This window comes from Haemaphysalis longicornis, unplaced genomic scaffold (genome assembly GCF_048455015.1).
Source record: "Haemaphysalis longicornis isolate Haplotype H1 unplaced genomic scaffold, Haemaphysalis longicornis Haplotype H1 scaffold_7, whole genome shotgun sequence".
NCBI lineage: Eukaryota > Metazoa > Arthropoda > Arachnida > Ixodida > Ixodidae > Haemaphysalis > Haemaphysalis longicornis.
In genome coordinates, this window is record NW_027526422.1 from 69977029 (window position 1) to 69998870 (window position 21842).

Here is a 21842-nt window from a genome sequence, read left to right on the forward strand (position 1 = left end):
GCTTTTAAGACCGACATAAGCAAAAAACTTCTATCTGTTTCCATCATGCATGCAAGAATGCGGACTGTATGCCTCTCATGTAATTTCCCCCTGGGATGGTGGTAAGCTTCTGTCGGTAAACAGCATGATGTCTAGTACATCTCGTGTGGTCCTTGTACACGTAATTTTAATAATGTGCAGCTGTGAGCACGCCGAGAAAAAAACAAAGAAATTAAGCAAGTTGGCTCAGGAACGTGTGGGTTGAGAGAAGGTCCACATGGTGTGACTATGGGAGGCCCATAGCAAGAGTTCCTTTGTTTTTTTATACTTTCCAGGCATTCCGAGCCAAAACAGAACTACTCTCGGACATTGAGATTGTTGGTTCGTCATCCCTTGTACAAAAGTTTTAAGGTTTTGCGAATAAGTGATGACTGGGAGCCATTGGCGAGTTACCCAAACCCCCTGCTAACATGCTCAATTCCCACTGTCCACTCCCTACGGGGGGAAGCGGCGATCTCCCTAGCCGTCGCACAAACCTCTGCAAAAATGATGATGACAGATGGCCAACAAGCGTATAGAAGCTGCTTCTCCAGCCGTTTCATACCACAATCTGCCAGAAACATTCTCCAGCATCCTCCTCCCCAACGTCCCATAAGGATTATTTGGGCTCCAGCCCATTCCACCTTGTCTCGAAGCTGCCCACCTAAGCTACAAACCAGAGTTGACCCAGCGGGCAAGCCAAGCACTCAGGGAGCAATGGTAGGTATGTTTGCCTTTGTCCTTTCTTGCAATCACCCACCATTACGGTAAGGAAGAAACATGTCCCCCTGCGCATACAAACTTCACTACGGAACAAGGACATCACCTCCGAGGCATCCAAACCAACACCTTTCTCCAGCCCGCTAGAGCCCACATTCTCGCCCCCACCCTCTACTTGTCACAATGTCGAGGCTCCGGACACCCTGCACCATATCATGTGCTGTAACCAGAACTCCCATCAACATTAGTTGCTCTTCCCCTCCCGTGAACACTGGTAGGGGAAGAGCAGCTCAGACCCCGATGACCAGCTTTGGCAGGTGAAGAGAGCCCAAGAAGCTGGATGGTCTCAAAGGATCACGGAATCTTGACTCTTCCTCAGGGCCGACTGCTCCACAAAGACGTTTATCCCTCCTGCCTCACTAACACTACACAGACATACACTGTTGCCAAATGCCAGCTGAAGTGTACTTTTGCCATTTTGCCAATTTATCACTACTGGTGTACACAACCCGAGCTTGGCATCAGTGTCGCACGCAACCGCCACCTCCTTTTTTTCATCATGGTTAGCTCAGGCTTCTGCAATACATTTGCGAATAGTGGAAATAAATTATGGTGTGTAGTCGGCCGTCAGTATGTTTGTCTTTATTTACTGTGTCGATGTCTCTTGATGCATAAAAAGAATGACAAATTTGAACAAGTTGATGTCGGTTTATAGTAAGAAAAAAATTGCAAAAACACACATCTTAGAAAAGGAAACGGACAACACAAATGCAGACTATCAACTACAATTTTTATTGAAACGAACAACACGCACGCACACAAAAACCAAGTGTGAACACTCCCCTCTCCTAACTCTTCCTCCATTGCCCAGATCATCATTGTGTGCCCGACCACGAAGCAGAAAGAGTTCGCTTTTCCCTCTCCTTGAGGGCCACCAACAGCTAGCTTACATAAGCGTCAGTGCCCCTATCACATACATGCGACACTTCCATGATCTCCTGAGCTTGTACATTCCTGTTCCGGTACAAGCACGTGGTTTTCCTGGACTTTCGGTAATAGTGACATGCGCAGAAATGGTCCCCTAGGTCCGAATACGCTGTTTTTAACCGCGGACATGTGTTGCCCGTTTCCTTTTCTGAAGTGTGTGTTCTTGTGCAAAGTCTACCTCTAGATGCCCCCAAAATCCCTACAAGAAGCACACGGGACAAGCACTGGACATCAGCTGCCGTTTACTAACAAGGCATTGCACGAGCGACGCGGGATTCGTTTCCCTTCTGGGTAGAAGCCCGGCATTTTCTGTGCGCACGCAACACCAACTGCAGCTTCGCTTGGAGCACACCTTCTATTTCTTTATGCAACTGCTCAAAGAACTCTGGTGTTCTGTCTCGATGGGCTATGTGTAGAACCGTGGATTTCGGAACATACGACCAGTGGAATGAACGACCAGGGTTCGAGCCTCAGAAATGCTTATTTTATTTTCAGGACCCTTAACTTTTATGACAGTAAAATGTTCTCAGCTCAATTTGTGCATTCTTTTCGTAAGTAAAAATTATGTGGAATCTTTTAAGATGGTTTATATGTGGGCACTGCATATAAACACGTTAATGTTGTTGTTGTTGTTGTTTATTATTCCAAACGGTGAGAAATACATACAAATTAGTATACAGACAAGGGTCCCATAGTCAACAGACTGCAACGGGACCCTTGATTAATTAATACAAAATGAAGAATACACAGAAAGCAGCAAAATCAAAAAAGAACAGTAACTAAACGCAATGAACACAGCTTAGGCAGCGCTAAAATAGAGTAAGAAAAAGTGACGAAACCAGTTAAACAAAAATGCAAAAAAAAATACACGTCGCATATTGCTATTACAATACTAATTCAAACAAAGAAAAAAGGTAAAAAAGGTTGACAACAAAAAAAAAAAAACATTAAGTATACACTTGCATTACAACTACAATCAAGCTGAACTAAAAACTTGGGCAACGAAATGAACAGTAACATAGCAATTCAGATTATAAAAACAATACATTCATTGATTCAACAAAAACGTTTTTAGCAAGTGTTTGAAGGAAAAGAATGATGATGAAGATTTTAGTTCGACCGAAAGACTATTCCAGAATGAGATAGCTGAAAAAGCGGATGTCATCTGACCATAGTTAGTATGGACAATGGGTAATAAATAATTTTCGTTGGCTGCAAATCTGGTGGAGTTGTTATTTTGTAATAGTTGCCTGTCAATAAATTGGTACGATAAATTATTAACACGCAGCTGAAACAAAAACGTGGCTATGTTGTAATAGAATAAATTTTTGACCGATAAGACATTATTCTGTTGAAGCAAAATACAGGCGTTAGCACGAAATGAGCTGTTAGTAATGATACGAAGAGCCTGATTTTGAATATGTTGTAATGGTGCCAGATGACAATCATAAGTGTTACCCCATGCAACAATACCATATGTGATATGACTATGAACGCAAGCAAAATAAAGAGACATAAGGGCTTGGCGTGAAAAAAATGGGCGGGATTTTATCAGAGCTCGAATGCCAAAAGCAGTCTTATTTCGAAGGTGATCAATGTGTTTATGAAATTTCAGATGCGAGTCGATGAACACTCCAAGAAAAAGGACGCTGTCACATGGGGTTATGGTACTCGAACAGAGAGAAATGGTTGGAATATATGATAGGCGCTTCTGGGGTGGTCTAAAAATCATAAATTTAGTTTTTGATGGATTGATTAGTAGGTGGTTGATGAGGCACCAATTAGTTACTTTAGCCAAAACAATATTTAGGCTAGACGTAAGATTGGACAAAGATTTATCAGCCGAAGATACTGTGGTGTCGTCAGCATATAGAACACAGTGTGAGGCATTAATGGAATCAGCAAGGTCATTAATATAGTTAATAAACAATAAAGGACCTAAAACAGAACCTTGTGGCACACCTTGATTAATCGTTTTAGTCATAGAATATGCATTATTAATCCAAACACTACCTTCCCTGTTAATAAGAAAATTCTTTAGGAAATTTAAAGCTGGTCCGGTTAATCCATAGGATTCAAGTTTGTGAAACAGAATATCATGATTAATAGTGTCAAAAGCTTTAGTAAAATCTAAAAAAACAGATCCAACAAACATACCTAAGTCGAACGATTTTTTAATAAAATCGGTTAAAGACAAAAGTGCAAGATTAGTCGAACTTCCAGAACGAAAACCAAATTGATAGGGCCTAAGAATGTTGAATTTAGTTAGATAGTTATTTAGTCGATTAGCAAACAACTTTTCGATTACTTTACTAAGAGAAGAAAGGATAGAAATAGGCCGGTAGTTAGATATTAGGTGCTTGTCTCCTTTCTTAAAAACAGGAATAATTTTAGCACGCTTAAGAAAGCTTGGAAAAATGTTTTACATTGCACCGGAATGTGAGGCTTACACCTATCTAGGAATAAAATATTGCACAGGAGACATGCAAACAGCACGGGCATTTGCATGTGCATCAGTGGTGATGCATTGTGATCGCTCCTTTGCCATGGAGGTGTGTATTTTTAATTGTGTCAGTCCGCAAATGGGCACTGTAAAGGGGTCACTTAGACCAATGCAAGATGGCGTTCGGTTTTTGGTGAGATTGTTGAAGTTTGGTTGAAGTGCCATTGTTGTTGAGACCTGTGTGGACAGGTCGCAACAACAATCACACTTCCTACCCCAGTGTGGAGCTTCCTCCTCTTCATACTGTGGTGGAGATGACAAGTGAAGCTCATGGGGCAGACGAGTCAGCGAAAAAAATGCCAGCAGTATGGGTGAACACGTGGTTGTCCAGTGTGCTCTTCTGGGTGAAGGAGCTGGGGTACAGGTGGCACTAGTAGGGACGCTCACGCGTGTGCGTGTGCATGTGGTGGTTCAAGGCGGCACTCTGTGCAAAGGTTGCGGGGCACAGGTGGCAGCAGAAGGGAAGCTCGCCCGTGTGGATGCGGAGGTGCACGACCAGGTGGGATTTCTGCACAAAGGCCTTGCTGCAGTAGCTGCACTGGTAGGGGCGCTCGCCCGTATGTGTGCGCTGGTGGACCTTCAAGTTGCTCCGGTAGCCTGTTGTGAAGCTGCACTGCTGGCAGTGCAGGAGAAAGCGGTTCGGCTTGGGGATGTGCTGCACTCTGCGGTCACTCAATGAGACAGAAGGGCCTGCAAGACGGAAAGAGAGGAGGGGATAAAAATCAGTGCCCTACAACTCTGTGAAGAAGGATGATGGGCGAAGCTGTGGTGCAGAACCTTTGCCTAGTCTTAGTAGCTAATTCTCATATAATTCGTTTACACGTAGTTCCGGTGAAATAAGTTACAGCAATTTTCTACAACCACACTCGCTCTGTACTATTGGCAGCACGCCATGTATTGACAGCACGCAGTAATTCTCCAGCACTTACAACTTACCTGTTAACTAATTATGACATGTAAATGAAACTCAGAGTAATGGTAAAGTCTTCCAAGTGGCTAATTGGCACTAATTCTTTTCAGACATGAGTTAGAGCCATTTTCTGTAATGGCTCGAATCCCTCTGTAAATGGCAATGTTTCATTGTACAGCACAATATGAAAAAGCCAGACCAAGTTCACTCGAATCCTCTTGAAGTCGGCTTCACCTATGAACAGAAGTTCATGGCTGGGGAGACAACTTTCTAAGGACTATACAAACCTTCGTATCAAAATATGAAGGCCCTGAGACTTCTTTTATCTTTCAATGATTTTTTTCGGTACTGGGAACTCCAGTCTCAAATTATTGGTATCACGCAGTAGAACAGAAAACCTTATACACCAAGCCAAATCAAACTCATGTAATGACGCCATAGTAGTTTGCAGTCTATTTTTATGCCCCCAGCCTGAAAAACTCTAGCTTTTTGCTTGTTTGTTAGTACGAACTGTTTAATACAAACGCAGTAGTCAAATGAGTAGGTCAAAAACCTAGCGTCATTGTGGCGAAGAGATAGTGCAAAACATGGCTGACGGACAGTTCACACACACAACGAAGGATCCAACATCTTGAAGAACACAAAAAAGTGAAGGATTGCTTAAACTTAATTCATATTTTTCAAATAAACCCCGTGAACAAGGTAAAGCAATTGAGTTAAAAAAAAATTGGATGAGGGTACAAATCAAACACAAATCAAACTCTGAAATGAAGACGAGCAGGCATCCCAAGCACTTCAGTGGCTCAATGGCTCCAGCAAACTCAAGGCGTACACGCTGAATGTGATGTGGCCTTTGACTTCGAAGTGCACGTTAGAGACTTGTACCGAGGCCTACATCTGTAGTTTAGGCATGCTAATTATACAACTAGCAATCAAAGAAGTAAAAATGTGCATTTCTACAAAATGCCGGCTTTCATGTTCTCTAGTGCAACCTGCAATAACATGGTACTATCCCGAATGACCAGAGCAAACATTAGAAAAGAGAAAGACGCAAGGGGGAAATGATAATCAGTGGGCACGGTTGGCAATGGCACATTAATGCATTCGTGTTCACTGTATCATAAGGTGTCCTCGTAATTTTGTGTTAGTCCGTCGGATGTTAAACAGGCTAGTAATCTATTAAATTTATCCCTGGCCGCTTGCCAGTATGTTACTATAGCCGACATAAACAAAGTAGCAGGCAGAGTGGTATACGGCAGATCACACTTTCTACCTGCTTTTCTCATTAAAAATGTGAGTAAACTGGGCATAAACACTTAAGGCCTATCTTAAAAATTCAGAACTACCGGTGTCGACAACCAATTTATCTGTCCTTTTATGCTACAAAATGTAAAATTTACTAGACGCAAGCATATGACACAGCTTTGTGGAGCAGCAAATACTGGAGAAATATGCCACTATGGAAAATTAAGTATCCCTACCAGTACAACAACAAACTCCATTGACACATGGCATTCTTCCTACACCCCCAAGTGCTTCGTTAAATGGCTGAGCATACCAGACTTTTGCAAGAGGACAGAATCCTCAGCTGGCAAATCAAAGGCACTGAAAAAGAATACAAGAATGGGAAGCAACAGAGCAATCTGTAACAAATGAGCAACAAGCTCCAGCACTGATGAAGGTGGCAACAAAGACATGCATAACTTAATATCGCAACCACATGTTTCTAAAACCTTCACTTGTGATGCAAAAACTACATTCCAAGGTTCAACAGGTTGCACATATCTTCTCAGAAGATGGTGCGGCTAAGCTCAGGCACTTGGTAGGACTGAATGTGAACATGGGGAGGACACGATTTGACAGCTCGGTCAGGCATAATGAACTTGAAAATCGTGGCCACGTCAAAATGCAGATGGTGGATACTTCCGTACCAGCAGATCAGGAGCTTGTTGATGAGATTGATTCCTGCAAATATGAAGCAACACATACCAAGTTGCTTCAGTTTTTTGCGGAGACACGGAGCTTATTCTACAAGCTGCAAGGTGGGCCAGGGGTACAGATGTGAACGTTTGAAAAAAATACAGCAGAAAGCATTACGAAAAAACAGGTTTTTTTCAACAATGGTAACAATGAAAAACACACTGAGCTTCGCCAGTGACATTCGTAGTGATGCGACCAATCGGCAGAGAGGAAAATGGTTTCTGAAATTGATGATTTGGCATGAAATCGTGCGCAGATTTTGAGAGTGGTAGCTCTGCTAGGACTGTTGTGATACAGCATGTAACAATTATGTTTTTTAGTGTAAGTGCAAAATTCATCAGGCGTTTAGGTTTCCTAAAGAGACCATGCAGACAGAACACGAGTTCGGTTCATTCGAAAGATTGCCTTGTTGAAATAATACAGACACCACTTTTCATGTGAACTTCGCTCAAACAAGCTACATAATTAGGAAAAAACAGAATGGCCATGTGACCCACTAGCTGCTTTCCCGCAACAGATCCTATGATGTCATGTGCCAGCTCTGTGATTGCCTGAGGCCGGCACAAGCAAACGCAAATTAGTCAGAGCTTATCAGCTTTACGGACAAGCTATTTGCGCTTACATTTAGGGCACATCCTTTTTATAGCAGTAAGGATGTTAGACTAAACAGTGGAAGTTACGAAAGCACCCGTAAACATAGAAGTATTGATGCGTACTGCTGTTGGTACTGCGGGCATTATGCTTGTTTTAGCTGCACAGCACTGTGGCGCTTTGGGGTTGTCTCAGATGACAATTGGCAATTAACTTAAGCGACGGGGTCTTACGTGACCATATTTGTTAAGCAAACACAATGTTTCACAAAAGGATTATTTTCTACCTTAACGAAAATAAGCCAGGTACAAATACGGTCAATGACAAAGCAATGGCAGAAAACGTCCCGCTGTGGTATGGTGGCGCCATCTAGGTTGACTAACGGTAAACAAGGCTCCACAGCCCGCTATGTTGAGCTTGAAGACCTGCTCTTGTGATGTCATTGCAGACGCAACGAAAACACGATTTGGCCGGAGAATCAAAATTTTATCTTAAATTGATTAATTTCTCCGTGAAAAAGCATTGTTTGCTTCCAGACAAGCACTGGGGGGCACTACAAACACAAAATTTTTCGAATACATCAAACTTGTATTTTGTCTGCATATCCCCTTTAAGCTATTTCAAGGCGATAGCCAGCAATCATTGAAAACACTGCTGCATCCTGTTTGCGGTGCCCCCACGTTCACATGTCATGCGACATGCCTCTGGATAATTCCGTTGCATCATCGTGTGGTACAGGATCAGTGCTGTAGTTACCACATTTGGCAGCGGCTTTTGGCTACCCGGGTTCCAATCCCATTCGGACACAAATAGGTTTCTATGTACACTTTATTTACTTTTCTATTTACAATATCATTATTTGGTTTAATTCATGTAGTCGCCGGCAACTACAGTCAGAGTTCACGTTTGATGAGACATCTAAGCCTACCGCCTCAAGAAGTACCTAGAATTTTACAAATCTGTGCGGAATGGTTTTTTAATCTTTCTGAAAAGAAAACGCGAAAAAGCTTGTTTTTTTATGCCCCTCAAAATTTCATAAACACTTACATCTCTAGCCAGGTGTGCATTACCATGGATAGTTAAAGCCGTTTTGCTTCCAACAAGTCACAATTGCAACAAGCAGCTGTGCGATGTTCTGCGTTTTAAAAATCAACACAACAAAACTCGTCCGGATCTTTTGCTCTTTTATGGAATGTCGAAAACAACATTTTTAGACCCATCAAGCGGATGTAGCGCACAGAATGCAGTGGAACAGAACACCCAGAAAAACAACTCCTTCCGGCATGGAAGATAAGAAGTGGCACTACTGTGGAAATCTGAGATTTAGGTTTCAGGCAACATCGAGATAGCAATTACAAGGCTTCAGAAGTTCTTCAAATTCCGCCAAAACAGATGGTGCAGAAGCTCGGTTTCATACAGGGAGGTTTGCAGCAAATGAAAGGATTCAGAACTTGCCTATTGGCAAAGAATAGGCTGCAGACGGTCTTGGCCGTTCAAGCACAGCTGACCTAAATACTTACTTGGTTGCTGGCGGTATCATTCCAGTAGGCAGATGCCTATAGCATGGTTTGAAGGTGCAGAAATGCAGAAGCAGTCAATAATATTGATAGCAAAACACTTATTTTATCTCTAATAGTGGCTAGATCCCATGGTGAAGTTCTACATGAAGCCGTGGGAGACACACAGGCACAGCTTAGAGAAAAGCACTGGATCTACTGCGAGGTTTGGCACTGGGATAGTTGTTTACTGATCTTTTATCGAAGTGTGCTGTTCGACATGATGATGCAAGACAAGGGGGGAACAAAAGCAGATGAGGTGAAGCCTTTTACTTCGTCTGTTCTTGTTTTTCCTGTCTGTATTGCATCTTCATGTCAAACAGCACACTTACACATTTCAGTTGATCTACTGATTACTATCGGTAAAGCAAGTGGTCAATGGCTGGCCTCTATACAAGCGGTTCAGAGTCAGGCACAGTGATGCTCCTTCCGATCTGCTTTCAAGCGGCTGCCAATCATCAAAAAACACCGTTAAGGTTGTACTGAAGGGCGTCTTAGGTCCATGGACATGTCCCAAACGTGCTTCATGGGCCACGCAAGCTTTGACCTGCAACAGATAGGTCTTGACAAGTTACTGTAAATGACTGATTGCATTCATGCACATCAACTTTTTCAAACATTATCCCCATCACCTTTTTCATTGTCACCACATACATCTGGCATAGCAAGCTAGCCATTTTGGCCCGGCTGACATTACCAGAATTCTTTAAAGATTGCTCTCTCTGTCTCTCTTTTTAAGTTGTTGGAGTCGATAGGCCTATTTTCATACTATCGCCAAGCGGCGACTCCAAGTGCTGCACTGGTCTCTTCACGAGCGCCACATCATGCATGCTCCACATGCATGATGTGGCACACAGTCCACTTGGGAGGCTAGGATGTGATGATGAACAAGAAATTTTCGCTTAGCCAGGTTTCATTCTGCAACGAAATAGCCCCTCTCTAGGAGCCCTGAAGCCCACTTGTTAAATCAATACGGCCGATTATCCAAATCCCCTACAGGAGCACACATCCTGTATAACTTAGGTATCAAACATCCCGCAAACAAACTGGTGCACTCCCGATACCGCATGACACGCACGCAAGCCTGATCATTAGGCCAATCCCAAAAAACATGCATCCCGTACACCACGTAGAGCAACGGGAAAAAAGAGCTCTAGCTCTTCAGACAAAATTAGGAAGTAAGCCCAACATGTGTATGTTGATGCAGCTGAGTATAGACACCACAATGCCTACGTGATCGCCGCAGTAAACGCCGGAGGGTCCCCTTTAGACACTGCTACTCTCAAGAACCTCAGTCCTGAGACAGCGGAAGAGGCGGCAATAGCCATAGCACTTTCACTGCAACCCACCTCAACCACAGTAATCTCAGATTCTAAAACCGCAATTCAAAATTTTGCTGCTGGCTTAATCTCCAAAGCAGCACTCAGAATTTTGAACAGAAATCCCCCCTTGTCCCCCGTAGAACTTGTCTGGACACCGGCGCACTCAAGCTTCAACGGAAACGAGGCAGCTCACGAAATGGCCCACGGCCTCACCATCCGGGCTGGAGCTAGCCTGTATCCAAACCACGGAGAGCCAGATCTACACGGGACAGACTAGTGTCTTACAATGACATCACGCAACACTACCGCCTCTGCCGCCGGGTCTACCCTCCGGCGGAAAAAAACCTAACTAACGAGCAAGCCCATGTCTGACGCCTCCTACAGACAAACATGTTCCCAAACCCTGCAAGGCTACACATTCACCCGTCAACATACCCCACACCTGATTGCCCCCTATGCGGCGCCCCAGCCAATCTACCTCACATATGGGCCTGCCCTCAAAATAGCTTTCCCTTCATCACATCCGAGAAGTGGGAGGAGGCACTGCGTAGCTCGGACCCAGGCGTGCAAACCACCCTGGTCACCCTAGCTACCGACGTCGCCGCTCGGATCATGCCTGTGGCCATGAGTATCCTCTGACCTAAGGAGATGCTCAATAAAATGTTTTCTCTCTCTCTCTCTAGGAGCCCCCAAACTCTTGGCATGCTCTTCATCGTAACAATTGCCAGAGAGACCTTGCTCTCCTCCAGTCACATTGGTCGAGTGTTCACACACGACACACAGGGTGGCTGTGCTCCTCCTCGTGCGCTTTCCCTTGGAGGCGGTGTGCGAAGGCCGCGGGGGCAGAAGCGGCAACAAATGGGCCTCTCACCCGTGTGGGTGCACACGTGGCCTGTCTAGGGTACTCTTCTGGGCAAAGGCACCGGAGCACAGGTGACACCAGAAGGGACGCTTGCCGGTGTGGATGCACAGGTGGCCAACCAGGTAGCCCTTCTTCATGAAGGCTTTGCTGCAGTGGTTGCACTGGTAGGGGCGCTCACCCGTGTGTGCAGTCGTAGGTCTCCAGCTTGCTCAGGGATGGCGCGGTGTAGCTGCTCTGCTGGCAACCTAGGTGAGGGCCGCACTGCTGCTGCAGCCTGCAGGCACCCATGGAGGGAGAAGAGGGGGAAGGGCCTGCAACTGGGGGAGGAAAAAACAGCTCTTCTAGCAGCACACGTGGTGGCAGTACACCAGCAGACAGGCAGAAGGGGAAAGGATAAAAAACAATATGAAGGAGGAGGATGGTTCTCCACTGGTGTGAGGAAAGTCGCTCTGTGCACCCGATGCACCTGGGTCTGTCGAACAAAGCACATGAGCCCTTCTTTCTTACTGCTCAGCTCTTGCTCCTTGCAAGGCTTCAGAAAATTCGGAATCACAGCTTGCTCAGGAATGCCACATTTAGTGCTCTTGTAAGAAAACAATCTTCTCTGATATAGTGCTTAGTCCTGAAAGCTGTCAAGCCTTTCTCCAGTTTGTCAAATTCTTGATTTTTTTTAACCACACTGCTGGTGTCCCAAAAAACGTCACCCACCACACTGGTAATCAGTTCAACCAGACGGGCCCCATCAATCCAGAAAAAAAAAACAGTTCGAAGGACTTAGAAAATATAGTCTGCAACGTAACTGAGCACAGCATGGCCGCTCTACTAGTTACACTAGACAAAGCACCTGCCAATGTTCACTATGTTCAGCATACATGACATGCCCAGCTTTCAGATTAACCGACAGCCTCAGACAACGTTGAGTAGCAGAAAAGAAAAATAAGCAGTTGCCTTTTTGTGCACCAATCCTCAATTGCAACGCATGCCATAGGATCAAGTTAAAACAGTTGCGGTTCGCTGTCTACTACTATTCAGAATAACCTCCCACAACAGGCATTAACTGCTTTAACAACATGACGGAAAAAGAATGACAAAAAAGCAATGCAACAGTTTTGCTCCATGATAACTATTGTGGGTTGTTTACTGACCCAAAAGATTAGAATCTCAAAAGAAATATTGTATTTATTTGGGCACAGGTTCACTACTTTTTTTAAAGATACCACCCAGTGCCAGAGAACTCAGCCCGCAACCATGACCAAACAAATCCGACCCATAGTTACAACCGAAGAATACGTCCACGTGAAAGAGTCAATGCACACAAGCTTGCATATTCAGATGGTATTTCTTGTCCTCGTGTGGCTTCTAACAATGAGGTAGGGCTTATCTGGGATGGCGCTAATTCGAATCAATGTGGAAGTACATTTTTCAGGTGACTCAGTTATAGGACAAGCGCATTTTCTGACAAAAAATGACAATTTTACACAGCATGCAATCTTCCTAGCCGAGTAAGTGTATAATGTTGCCATGGGAACAGCACACGATAATCCACTTGAAAAACTTTGAAGAGAAATCGGGTAACAAATGTCGTGTTTAAACCAGCCCATTCCACAGTAAACTGCAATGTGCGCGTTTTTGAAGTATGCATGTTCATGAGTGTTAGACAGGGAGACTTGGCAGGTTCCAAGCGTAACAGCTCGCACTCTTATTAATCAGAACAGCATGCGGCCTCAGGTTACTGCAAGAAATGCAACTGTTATATTAATCCTCCTAGAAGCTGTATTAACACAGATTTTCTTCATGAAGAGTGCTTGCCTCACGCCTGCACATTTGGAGCACAGACGTCTTTCGGAGAAGCAAGCCAGCTGAAGTTCAATGCTCTGACGTCATTGCGTTTGTGAAGCAGAGGTTGCATAACATGACGATATGGAGGTGGAAATGGAAGACGCGAGGGGTTTTTCAAACAAGGGGAGGACAAATTTTTACCACAACGATGACTTTGTGTCAGGTGGGTAGCACCCACAAAGCCTGTCTCCTTTACTCTTTGTAGATATTTTGTGCCTGAAATGAGCAAAACTCTATTTTTGAGGTTGGCAATTTGTTGAACAAAGAAAAACGTAAGTGATGAGTCGCGACTTTCTTTGTCGTTGATATGATATGGTGTCGCTTAGGTAGAGCAGCTATTGGCAGTTCTATGCTAGCCCAAGAGGGCGCCAGCAATGATCACTTACAACTACCACTACTGCTACAGTGGCATTCACACTGATACTCTTGGATTATTTTTGCTATATCAAAGAAGTAGAAGCAAATCATGAAAAGTACGAGGGGCACCATGACTTTACTGATGTATACGACCACTGCTTAATATCAGCAGCATGCCCATCCATCACTTCTTTTTCCATTATGGTTAGCGCCCGCTCATGCAATGCTTGCCAATAGTAGAAACAACTTTTTTAGGGTAGTTAGCTGTGAAATTATATCTCTGGGCTTACTTTCTTGATGTTTCATGCTGACCGTTTGTACAAGAAACACATGGGACAGGCACTGGACAAGAACTATTGTTGAATGACACAAAAATCACTACAATGCGAAATTTAGCAAGTGACACACACAGAGTGAGTTTGCACATAGATCACATGAACCGTGGTGCATTGTGACTGTCTTTTTTCAAGAGGGGCTCATCTTTGTGGATGTATCAGTCTGCAAAGCTGCAAACGGGCACTCTGCAGAGGTGGGCCGGCTCTCACTGCAAGCCGCCTGTGACCAACACAAGATGATGTCTGCCACAGGTCCCACCCATAATTACATTTCTTGCACCAGCATGGAGCAGTTGTCACCCAATGTGACGGCAAAACTTTTGCCCCAGAGTGACCTTTACTGCGTGACTGCGCTCGCGTGATCTTGACAGGCACAGGTGCAAGCACAGGCCCCAGTGTGACAGCAAAATTTTTGCTTGGAGCCACGTCTCTATGTAGGCTAAAATGGGCTCTCTCTTTTTTAGCCTCATAGCGAGCTGCACAACAAAAAGGGCCTTCCTTGCAAGAAGGGCCTTGCTTCCTCCAGATATCATAACAGCTAGTGTATGCGCGCACACACGGTGGTTGTGTGCCCTCCCCTTATGTGCCTTCCGCTTGTGGCTGCGGGCGAGGCCCATGGGGCAGACACAGCAGCAGAAGGGCCTCTCACGTACGCGTGTGGATATGCACGGGGTCCACAAAGGGACCCTTCTCCACGAAGGCATTAATGCAGTGGCTGCACTGGTAGGGTCACTAACTAGCCTATGTGCTTGCACCTGCACCTCTCAAGATCACGCGAGCACAGTGCACGTAGCTGCAGTGCTGGCAGCCAACAACCCGCTGGGGGACCATGCTACTGGCTGTGGCCACCCAGGGAGGAGGAAGGTCTTGCAACAGGACGGGATGCAAAACACTGAGAGCCCGTCCATCAATGGACACAGGAGTAGCGCGTAAACCGTGACGTAAAAGAGGAAACAACAAACACAAAAGAGGACTTAGTGTCTTCGTTGGTGCCAGGCAAGCTGCTCTGCACAAGCCTGGCATGCCTGGACACTGCCCTGCAATGCAGATGAGCCCTCCTCTTTTGTGCTGGCTCGAAAGTATTACGCTCAAAAGGCTTTGAAAATTTCTTGATCATGCTTTGTTCAGGAATGGCACGTCTTGCTACAAGACTAGGAAAGGTCTCCTCTGATACCAGCTTTTGCGAAAAGCTCCTAAGCTCTTGTTTAGCAAGGCAGCCAGTGAAGTGTTAATTACTGGAGGTGCTTTGCTAACTGCAGAACATGCGCATCCCCTGACTCGACCGTGCCAGTGTGGCTGCGCAAGTACGTGTGCACTGTACTCAGGCATGCGAAGTTGATCCCGTTGGACTTTTTCATAGCTGGACACGTAGTACATACAAGCAAGCATACAGTGGCACACATCACTGGAGGTGAGTCGGCCACGGTTTTGTAAAACGGCTGATAAAATGAGCACTTTCCATAAACCAGTTACGACAGCATTCAAAAAAGAACAACTTCACCTGAAACTGATTTGCAAGGCTTGCATACTTGCCCCAAAACGTCCTACTTCACCTGCAGCAGACAATTTTCAGCAAGAAGAAACTAACCAAAATGGTAACGTTGGAAAATAGAAGACAAAGAATAAAGGAGCTGCACATTTTTTCAGGAGCTCATGAATATATGAAAGTGATGTACAAAACAATTTCAAATATCTGTTACACCCTAAACTTAGTTGTGAAGGTTTCTACGACAGGAGCTGCATAAAAGCATTTCAGCCACTATGTGTTAAAGTCTTACTGGACACCATACATATGGTCTGTATACGATACCATACGTATGGTATATATATGCTTATACCATACATGGGGTATTGTGTGAAGCAAAATTTCAGGATGAGAAAAAATTATCAAGAAGCTTTTTACTGTTCCCCCCAACGCACATGAACCAAGCATGGTAACAAGGTTTCACTCCTGGAGAATGGAAACACTCAAGTGTTACATTCATCAGAAGCCAGGGAAACCACTCGCCATCAAAAACCTACGACCACTGTCCTTCACTTCCTGCGTGGGCATGCTGATGGAGAAAGTTATCCAAGGCTGACTTCAAATTTTTCTCGGGAAACAGGACAATTCCTACACAACGTGAGTAGCTTCCACTCACATGTTAGCGCCCAGGACATCCTCGTGCAACTAAGACACATCTGAGAAGACCACCCGCAATATCACAGAGGTATATTGGCACTGGACCTGAAAGGCACCTTTTGATAACGTGCTCCATGAGGGGATCTTTTCTACAATCAACATCACTGACTCCGGTGAGCACGCCACAACTACGTTCACTCCTTTTTTAACAGGGTGCACAGTTTAAATATAGGTGGCTTGGAGTCGGAAACCCTGCAGATCGATCACTGTGGCACCCCACAAGTGGCAGTCCTATCTCCACTTTTGTTTAATCTCTCTTCTCCGCCTACTGCAGAAACAACACATCCCAAACCTCGAGGTAGCCTTTTATGCAGATGGCATTACCTTATGGACCCTCAAACCGGACGCCCTGGCCAAGCTACAAGAGACACTCTAAGAAGCCGCAGACATCATTAGCGAACACACGTATTCAATGGGCCTCAAATGTGCACCTCAAAAGACAGAACTACTTTTTATGAAGACAGGCAATTCTCACGACCCTGCATTACAACAGCTCTACCTCACCAGCAAAGGCCAAAACGTAGAACGGACATCCAAGCTAGTCTGGTTTCTGGGTCTCCACATTCCAGCCAACAACAGACATACCCATCAGATCGCCCTCCTCAAACAACAATTGGACTAACAGGCCGTATGAGCTGGAGAATTACCACTAGATGTTGAGGGAAGAGGGGAGCATACATCAGTCGCCAGGTACAAGACTTGAACGAAAGGTTTGTACAAAGGAAGAAAACGACGCAAAAGAGGAAAGATGATGATGGCCATGAGAGGAGATTTTCTACTATTGCACAATAGTCCCTTCACATTCACATCGTCAGGTACCCTCAAAATTTCGCGTTTCCTCATGCAAATGTAGTACACGATAAGCACGCATTAAACGCATAAGCAATTCACTAAATTTGGTCCTACTGACTTGCCGCTGGATCATCATGGACAATGTTAAATTCGGCGGGCAGGATGGCATGAGGAAAACAGTACTTTTGAACATGCTTTTCATACTAAAAGGCACCTGAATCATCCATTAAAACCTACAACATGGCCTAGACCTTAAAAGATTAATTCCGGGGAGGGGTGTTAAATGGTCAGTTCATTCCACATTAGATGTCCACGCATATTTTTCCAGTACATCTGTGTGTACTAGATGTGGAGGCTTGGCGGGCTCCAAGCATAACAGCTCACAATTCCATAAACCAGAACTGCATCACATGATGTTTAATGCTAAAAAATATAAAGACTTGTTTAATATTAGAAGCTGTATCAACAACAAATTTACAGGAGCTGTACATTTCAGCACCATGTGAAACAATGTTCAGCATATATCTTGTGAAGAAGCAAGACAGCCGAAGTTAAATGCGTTTTGGTCTTCACAGTTGTGACACAGAGGTCACGTAACATAGCAGATCTGAAGGCGGAAATGGAAGACTGGTAGGGTCAGTTAAATTGAGGGGTGGCAGACAACTGCTTATAGCAAAAGTACACTGTTGCAGAAAGGCAGCTACCAAGTGGCACTTTCTCTCCATTGCGTCCTTACCTCTTTTCAGACAACTCATGTCTTAAAAGAGATCAATAAATGGCCACTGAGGTTGTTGATTATTTAATGGTACACTGAATTTTAAGGTTCAACTAGAAATATTAAGAAATTGAAGAAACATCGACATATAGTGATGCCATCTCACCACTGAAGTTTACTTTGGACATTTAGCACATACATCAAAGATATGGAAACACAGCATACTGGAAAAGCGTGCTCAGTACCATACACTAGTGTTCGGTATCCGTAATCAAAGTCATAACCTGCTGATTTTCTTTTAAATATGGTTTGCACTTATTTGTTCAATGCATTTTCCTGACAGGGAAACAAACTTACTCAGATAGCTGCAGTTTGTTTGTTTGATCCCTCACTCTGAATGTTTGAATTCCCCCTTAAAGGAGCCATGAAGACAAAATACAAGTTGGGTTTATTAGAAAGACTGCTTAGTCCCGATAACAATGATACCAATATCATCGCAATCTTCGAACAAATAACGGAGATATTAAAGAAAACGTTTGAAGCAGTCGCGACCCCCTAGCCAATTTCCCGCAACTTTTCTATGACGTCACAGAACCTTGTTTGTGCGATTGGCGGCCGCCTAAGAGACCTGTCGCGACGACACATGACTGGACGTCTGTAATGGGACCTCTAGTTCCATTTTACCGCATCACTTGAATGCTAACGTGCAGTTAACGCACTGAAAATTATGTTTTATTGTTGGCCCGTATGACGTCATTCTTGCTCATAACACGTCACTGTGGCGCAAAATTTGAAAGTTTTTAAATACTTCTTGCTTTTTTTTCGTTAAAAAAACATTTTTTGTGGCTCTAATGGAGCTGAGTGAGATACTGAATCCTCGTTCTTTCAAATTAAACGAAGTTGTATTTTCTCTTCATGGCTCCTTTAAAGGGACACTGAAGTGATATGTAAACATTGCGGGATTACTAGCGCAAATTGTAGTCCGGAGTCCCCAGGCCATGTTTCGACCACTCTAGGCGCGTTTACGCGATTTTATTTAGTAGAAAAACTAATTCGAAAATGCTGTCCTCCTCTCTTTACGCTCGCCCATTTTCTGTGGCGTTTTCGTGTGACGTCAGGAGGGGATGAGCTGGCAATTGGCTGCGCCACGGCTGCGCTACTGCACGGCTCCCCGGCTGACAGAGTCAGTCGGGCCAGCGTTTCGTCCGCCGGCCGCCGGCGGGTCGTCGCAATCAAGGAGGTTAAAAAAAATTGCTTGGTCGCAATTCGTTCGCTTAGTTGAAACGAAGCCAGGACACGTTTGTGAATGGAAGAATGTGCCTTTCTTTACTTGGTTTGTTTGTACACTGTATCTAGCTCCAAGTCAAGGTCGCTTCACACAAGCGCTGACCAAGCGCACATGCGACGCTTCGCTGACTGGTACGCCAGTAGGAAAATATAAGGCCTCTTGAAGGCGGGAGAAGAGTCAGCGAAGTCAATATAGGTACTAAGGAAATAAAATCAACTGATATTTTTACCGTACAGCGTAAAACTAGGGCGCGGGAAGCACTTTTTTGCGCTGGGCGAACAAGCACAGCGGTCAGCAGCACGACTACGCATCTGCGAACGCTTTTCCGTCTACGAAATGCAATTGCTAGACGTGAGCTACTGTGGAAACTCGGGCGACGCTTACTGCACGATCGCAGTACAACAAATAGACACCTAAGCTGCTTGAAATGCCAAAACTACATAAAAATGTAAACTGGTTGTACAATATATACCCTATATTAGCAAGGCCTCCGCGTCCCGTTCCGTGGCTCAGTGGTCTGAGGCGTAGGTATGTCGCCGCGAATGTTTTGCAAGTTACGAGGTCGAATCCCCGCAGGTACGTGCTTTTTTTTTTGTAAGTTAACTTTTTTGTTTTCCGCCGATGTTTTCTATATTGAGTTCACCTTTTTTTGGGCCGCGACGTGCATTGCTACACGAACTAGTTCACAAAACGCGCGCAGGCTGGCACTGGCGCGCTAGCGAGTTCTCGTTGGCGTGCTGTTGCCATAAGCACCGACTGCTTGCAGGCAGTGGGCACAGGCCAGAATGAACAGACCCTTGGCCTGGTGCGAACACGCTTTTTACGATACAGGCATGAGGGAGGCAAGCTCCAAATATGGGGGAAAAGCGCATGACATTTGGGCGTCTGCGGGTACGCGGAGGGCGTTCATGCACTGCGTAGGTCTCGGCTAGTGAATGCTACGACTACAAGCCGTCCTGGGAGGCTTATCTTGTGCATTTTACAGCCGACAACATGGCAGAAGCGTGGTACGATGATTACTGAGATATTGAGAATGCCCATCCAACAACGCCATTGGTTATGTTTTACAGAACCGAAACCAAAACTTGTGTGATTGCTAACCTTGGGCATCGTCCAATCACGGCGCCCCTCCTCTCAACGTCACAGCCTTAGTTGGTGCGGCCGCCGCAAACCGCGCATGGTAGTTTTTCTTCTTTCGCGCTTTGTAAAATAATTACCGATTTGTCAACCGGATTAACGATGAAAAGTGTGCTAATTTGAGCCAGTCTACGCAGTGCAAGCAAAAACGGGAGCTTGACAAATTCACTTCAGTGTCCCTTTAAAAGTATCTGTAGATGCAGCACTCCTGACAAGCACTGGGTATAAACTGCTGTTTATCGAGAGAAGGCAACATCACAGCTACATGAGAAACTTACACACAGAGTGCATGTTTGCACACCTATCCAGAGATGCATTGTGACTTCCCCACTTCACAAGTGCGTCTTTTATCAGCCTGCAAAGCTGCAGTGCCTGTTCAAATGTGCACTCTATGATGGTGGGCTGACCCTTGGTGCAAAGCGGTTGTGACCACCACAGGGCGCGGCCGTCTGCCATAAGTCCCATCCACAACTATGCTTCGCACACTAGAGTGTAGCAATGGCCACCTGGCTGGTGAAGCCACAATGTCATCCCAAAGTCGCATCCCAGAGGCAGGTCACGTCGTATGACAAAAATGGGTTTTCTGTCTCTGAGTCCTGCACCTCTTGGCGCACTGCAAAACCCTTCTCTGTAATGTTCCGCAAAAAAGAGCTCGCTCTTAATTATCTGCGTACACACACGGTTCAGGCCTTCCCGTCTTGCTGTGCTACTGACAGTGGCTCTGCTCCTACTGCTTGTGCCTGTTCTGCTAGCGGCGGTGTGTGAAGGCCTCGAGGCAGAAGTGGCAGCAGAAGGGCTTCTTGCCTGTGTGGGTGCGCACATGGCTGACCAGGCTGGTCCTGTTGGTGAATGCCATAGGGCACAGGTGGCAGTGGAAGGGCCGCACTCCTGTGTGGGTGCGCAGATGCTCGACCAGGTGGCCCTTCGGCATGAAGGCTCTGCTGCAGTGGCTGCATTGGAAGGGGCGCTCGCCTGTGTGTATGCTCTGGTGCCTCGAAAGCTTGCTCAGAGATGGCGTCGCGTAGCTGGACTGCTGGTAGCACTGCTGCCAACCACCCGGTGGAGAACGCCACTGTGCCCTGCGGCTGCCCGAGGAGGAAGAGCAGCCTAAAACAAGGAGGGTGGCGAAAACACTGAGGGACCTCCCAGTGGCACATGCAGGGGTAGTGCATCAATAATGGGGTAGATGGGGAAATAATCAGCACCAGAGGGAGGGGAACAAACTCTGCAAGTGATAAGGGAGCCACTCTGCACAAGCTTAACATGCCAGGGCATTGTCCAGCAGTGCATACCTCCCCTTTTTCCTGGCTCAGCAGTATTTCGCTCCAGAGGCATAAGAAATTGTGGTTTGTTGAGGAACGGCACGTCTAGTGCTCTCACAGTAAAAATTGTGCCCATGCACAGGGTTCGTACAAGCTTCAAAGATAAAAACTCGGGTTTTTAAGGACTTTCATAGATCCCGTCTGTTTTGTTTCGTTCATTTTCTAATATATATATTTTTTAAATGGCGCAAAAGTTTCCAATAGCACACCTAATAACATTAGTGCACCACATTTGCTAAGGAGCTGTCGAAAGCTCCTTTATCCAAACTTTTTATTTCTTGGTTGGAGTTTAGTTAGTTTTTGCTGTTCTTTCAGGTTGTTTTATTTCACAAAGCATGTAATGTCGCCTCTATCTCCTCCTTTGTCAACTTAGGCATCAGTTGAAGGTCGTAAATCAGCAACTGTTGCTGCAAGCTTTGCCTTCAT

At 45.2% G+C, this 21842-nt stretch overlaps 1 protein-coding gene across 1 annotated transcript in view; it reads right to left on the minus strand.

Annotated features, from left to right (window-relative positions):
• Window positions 1-1481: 1481 nt before the first annotated feature.
• The window catches only part of LOC144146332 (uncharacterized), a 50011-nt gene continuing 29650 nt past the window's right edge, over window positions 1482-21842 (minus strand). The window contains exons 5-8 of the mRNA XM_077678288.1: window positions 20899-21179; window positions 11459-11657; window positions 10801-10819; window positions 1482-4958 (exon numbers count right to left, since the gene is read on the minus strand). Of these exons, the coding sequence (XP_077534414.1) occupies window positions 4599-4958; window positions 10801-10819; window positions 11459-11657; window positions 20899-21179 (859 nt within the window). The 3' untranslated portion in view covers window positions 1482-4598. The remainder of the gene's footprint in view (window positions 4959-10800; window positions 10820-11458; window positions 11658-20898; window positions 21180-21842) is intronic.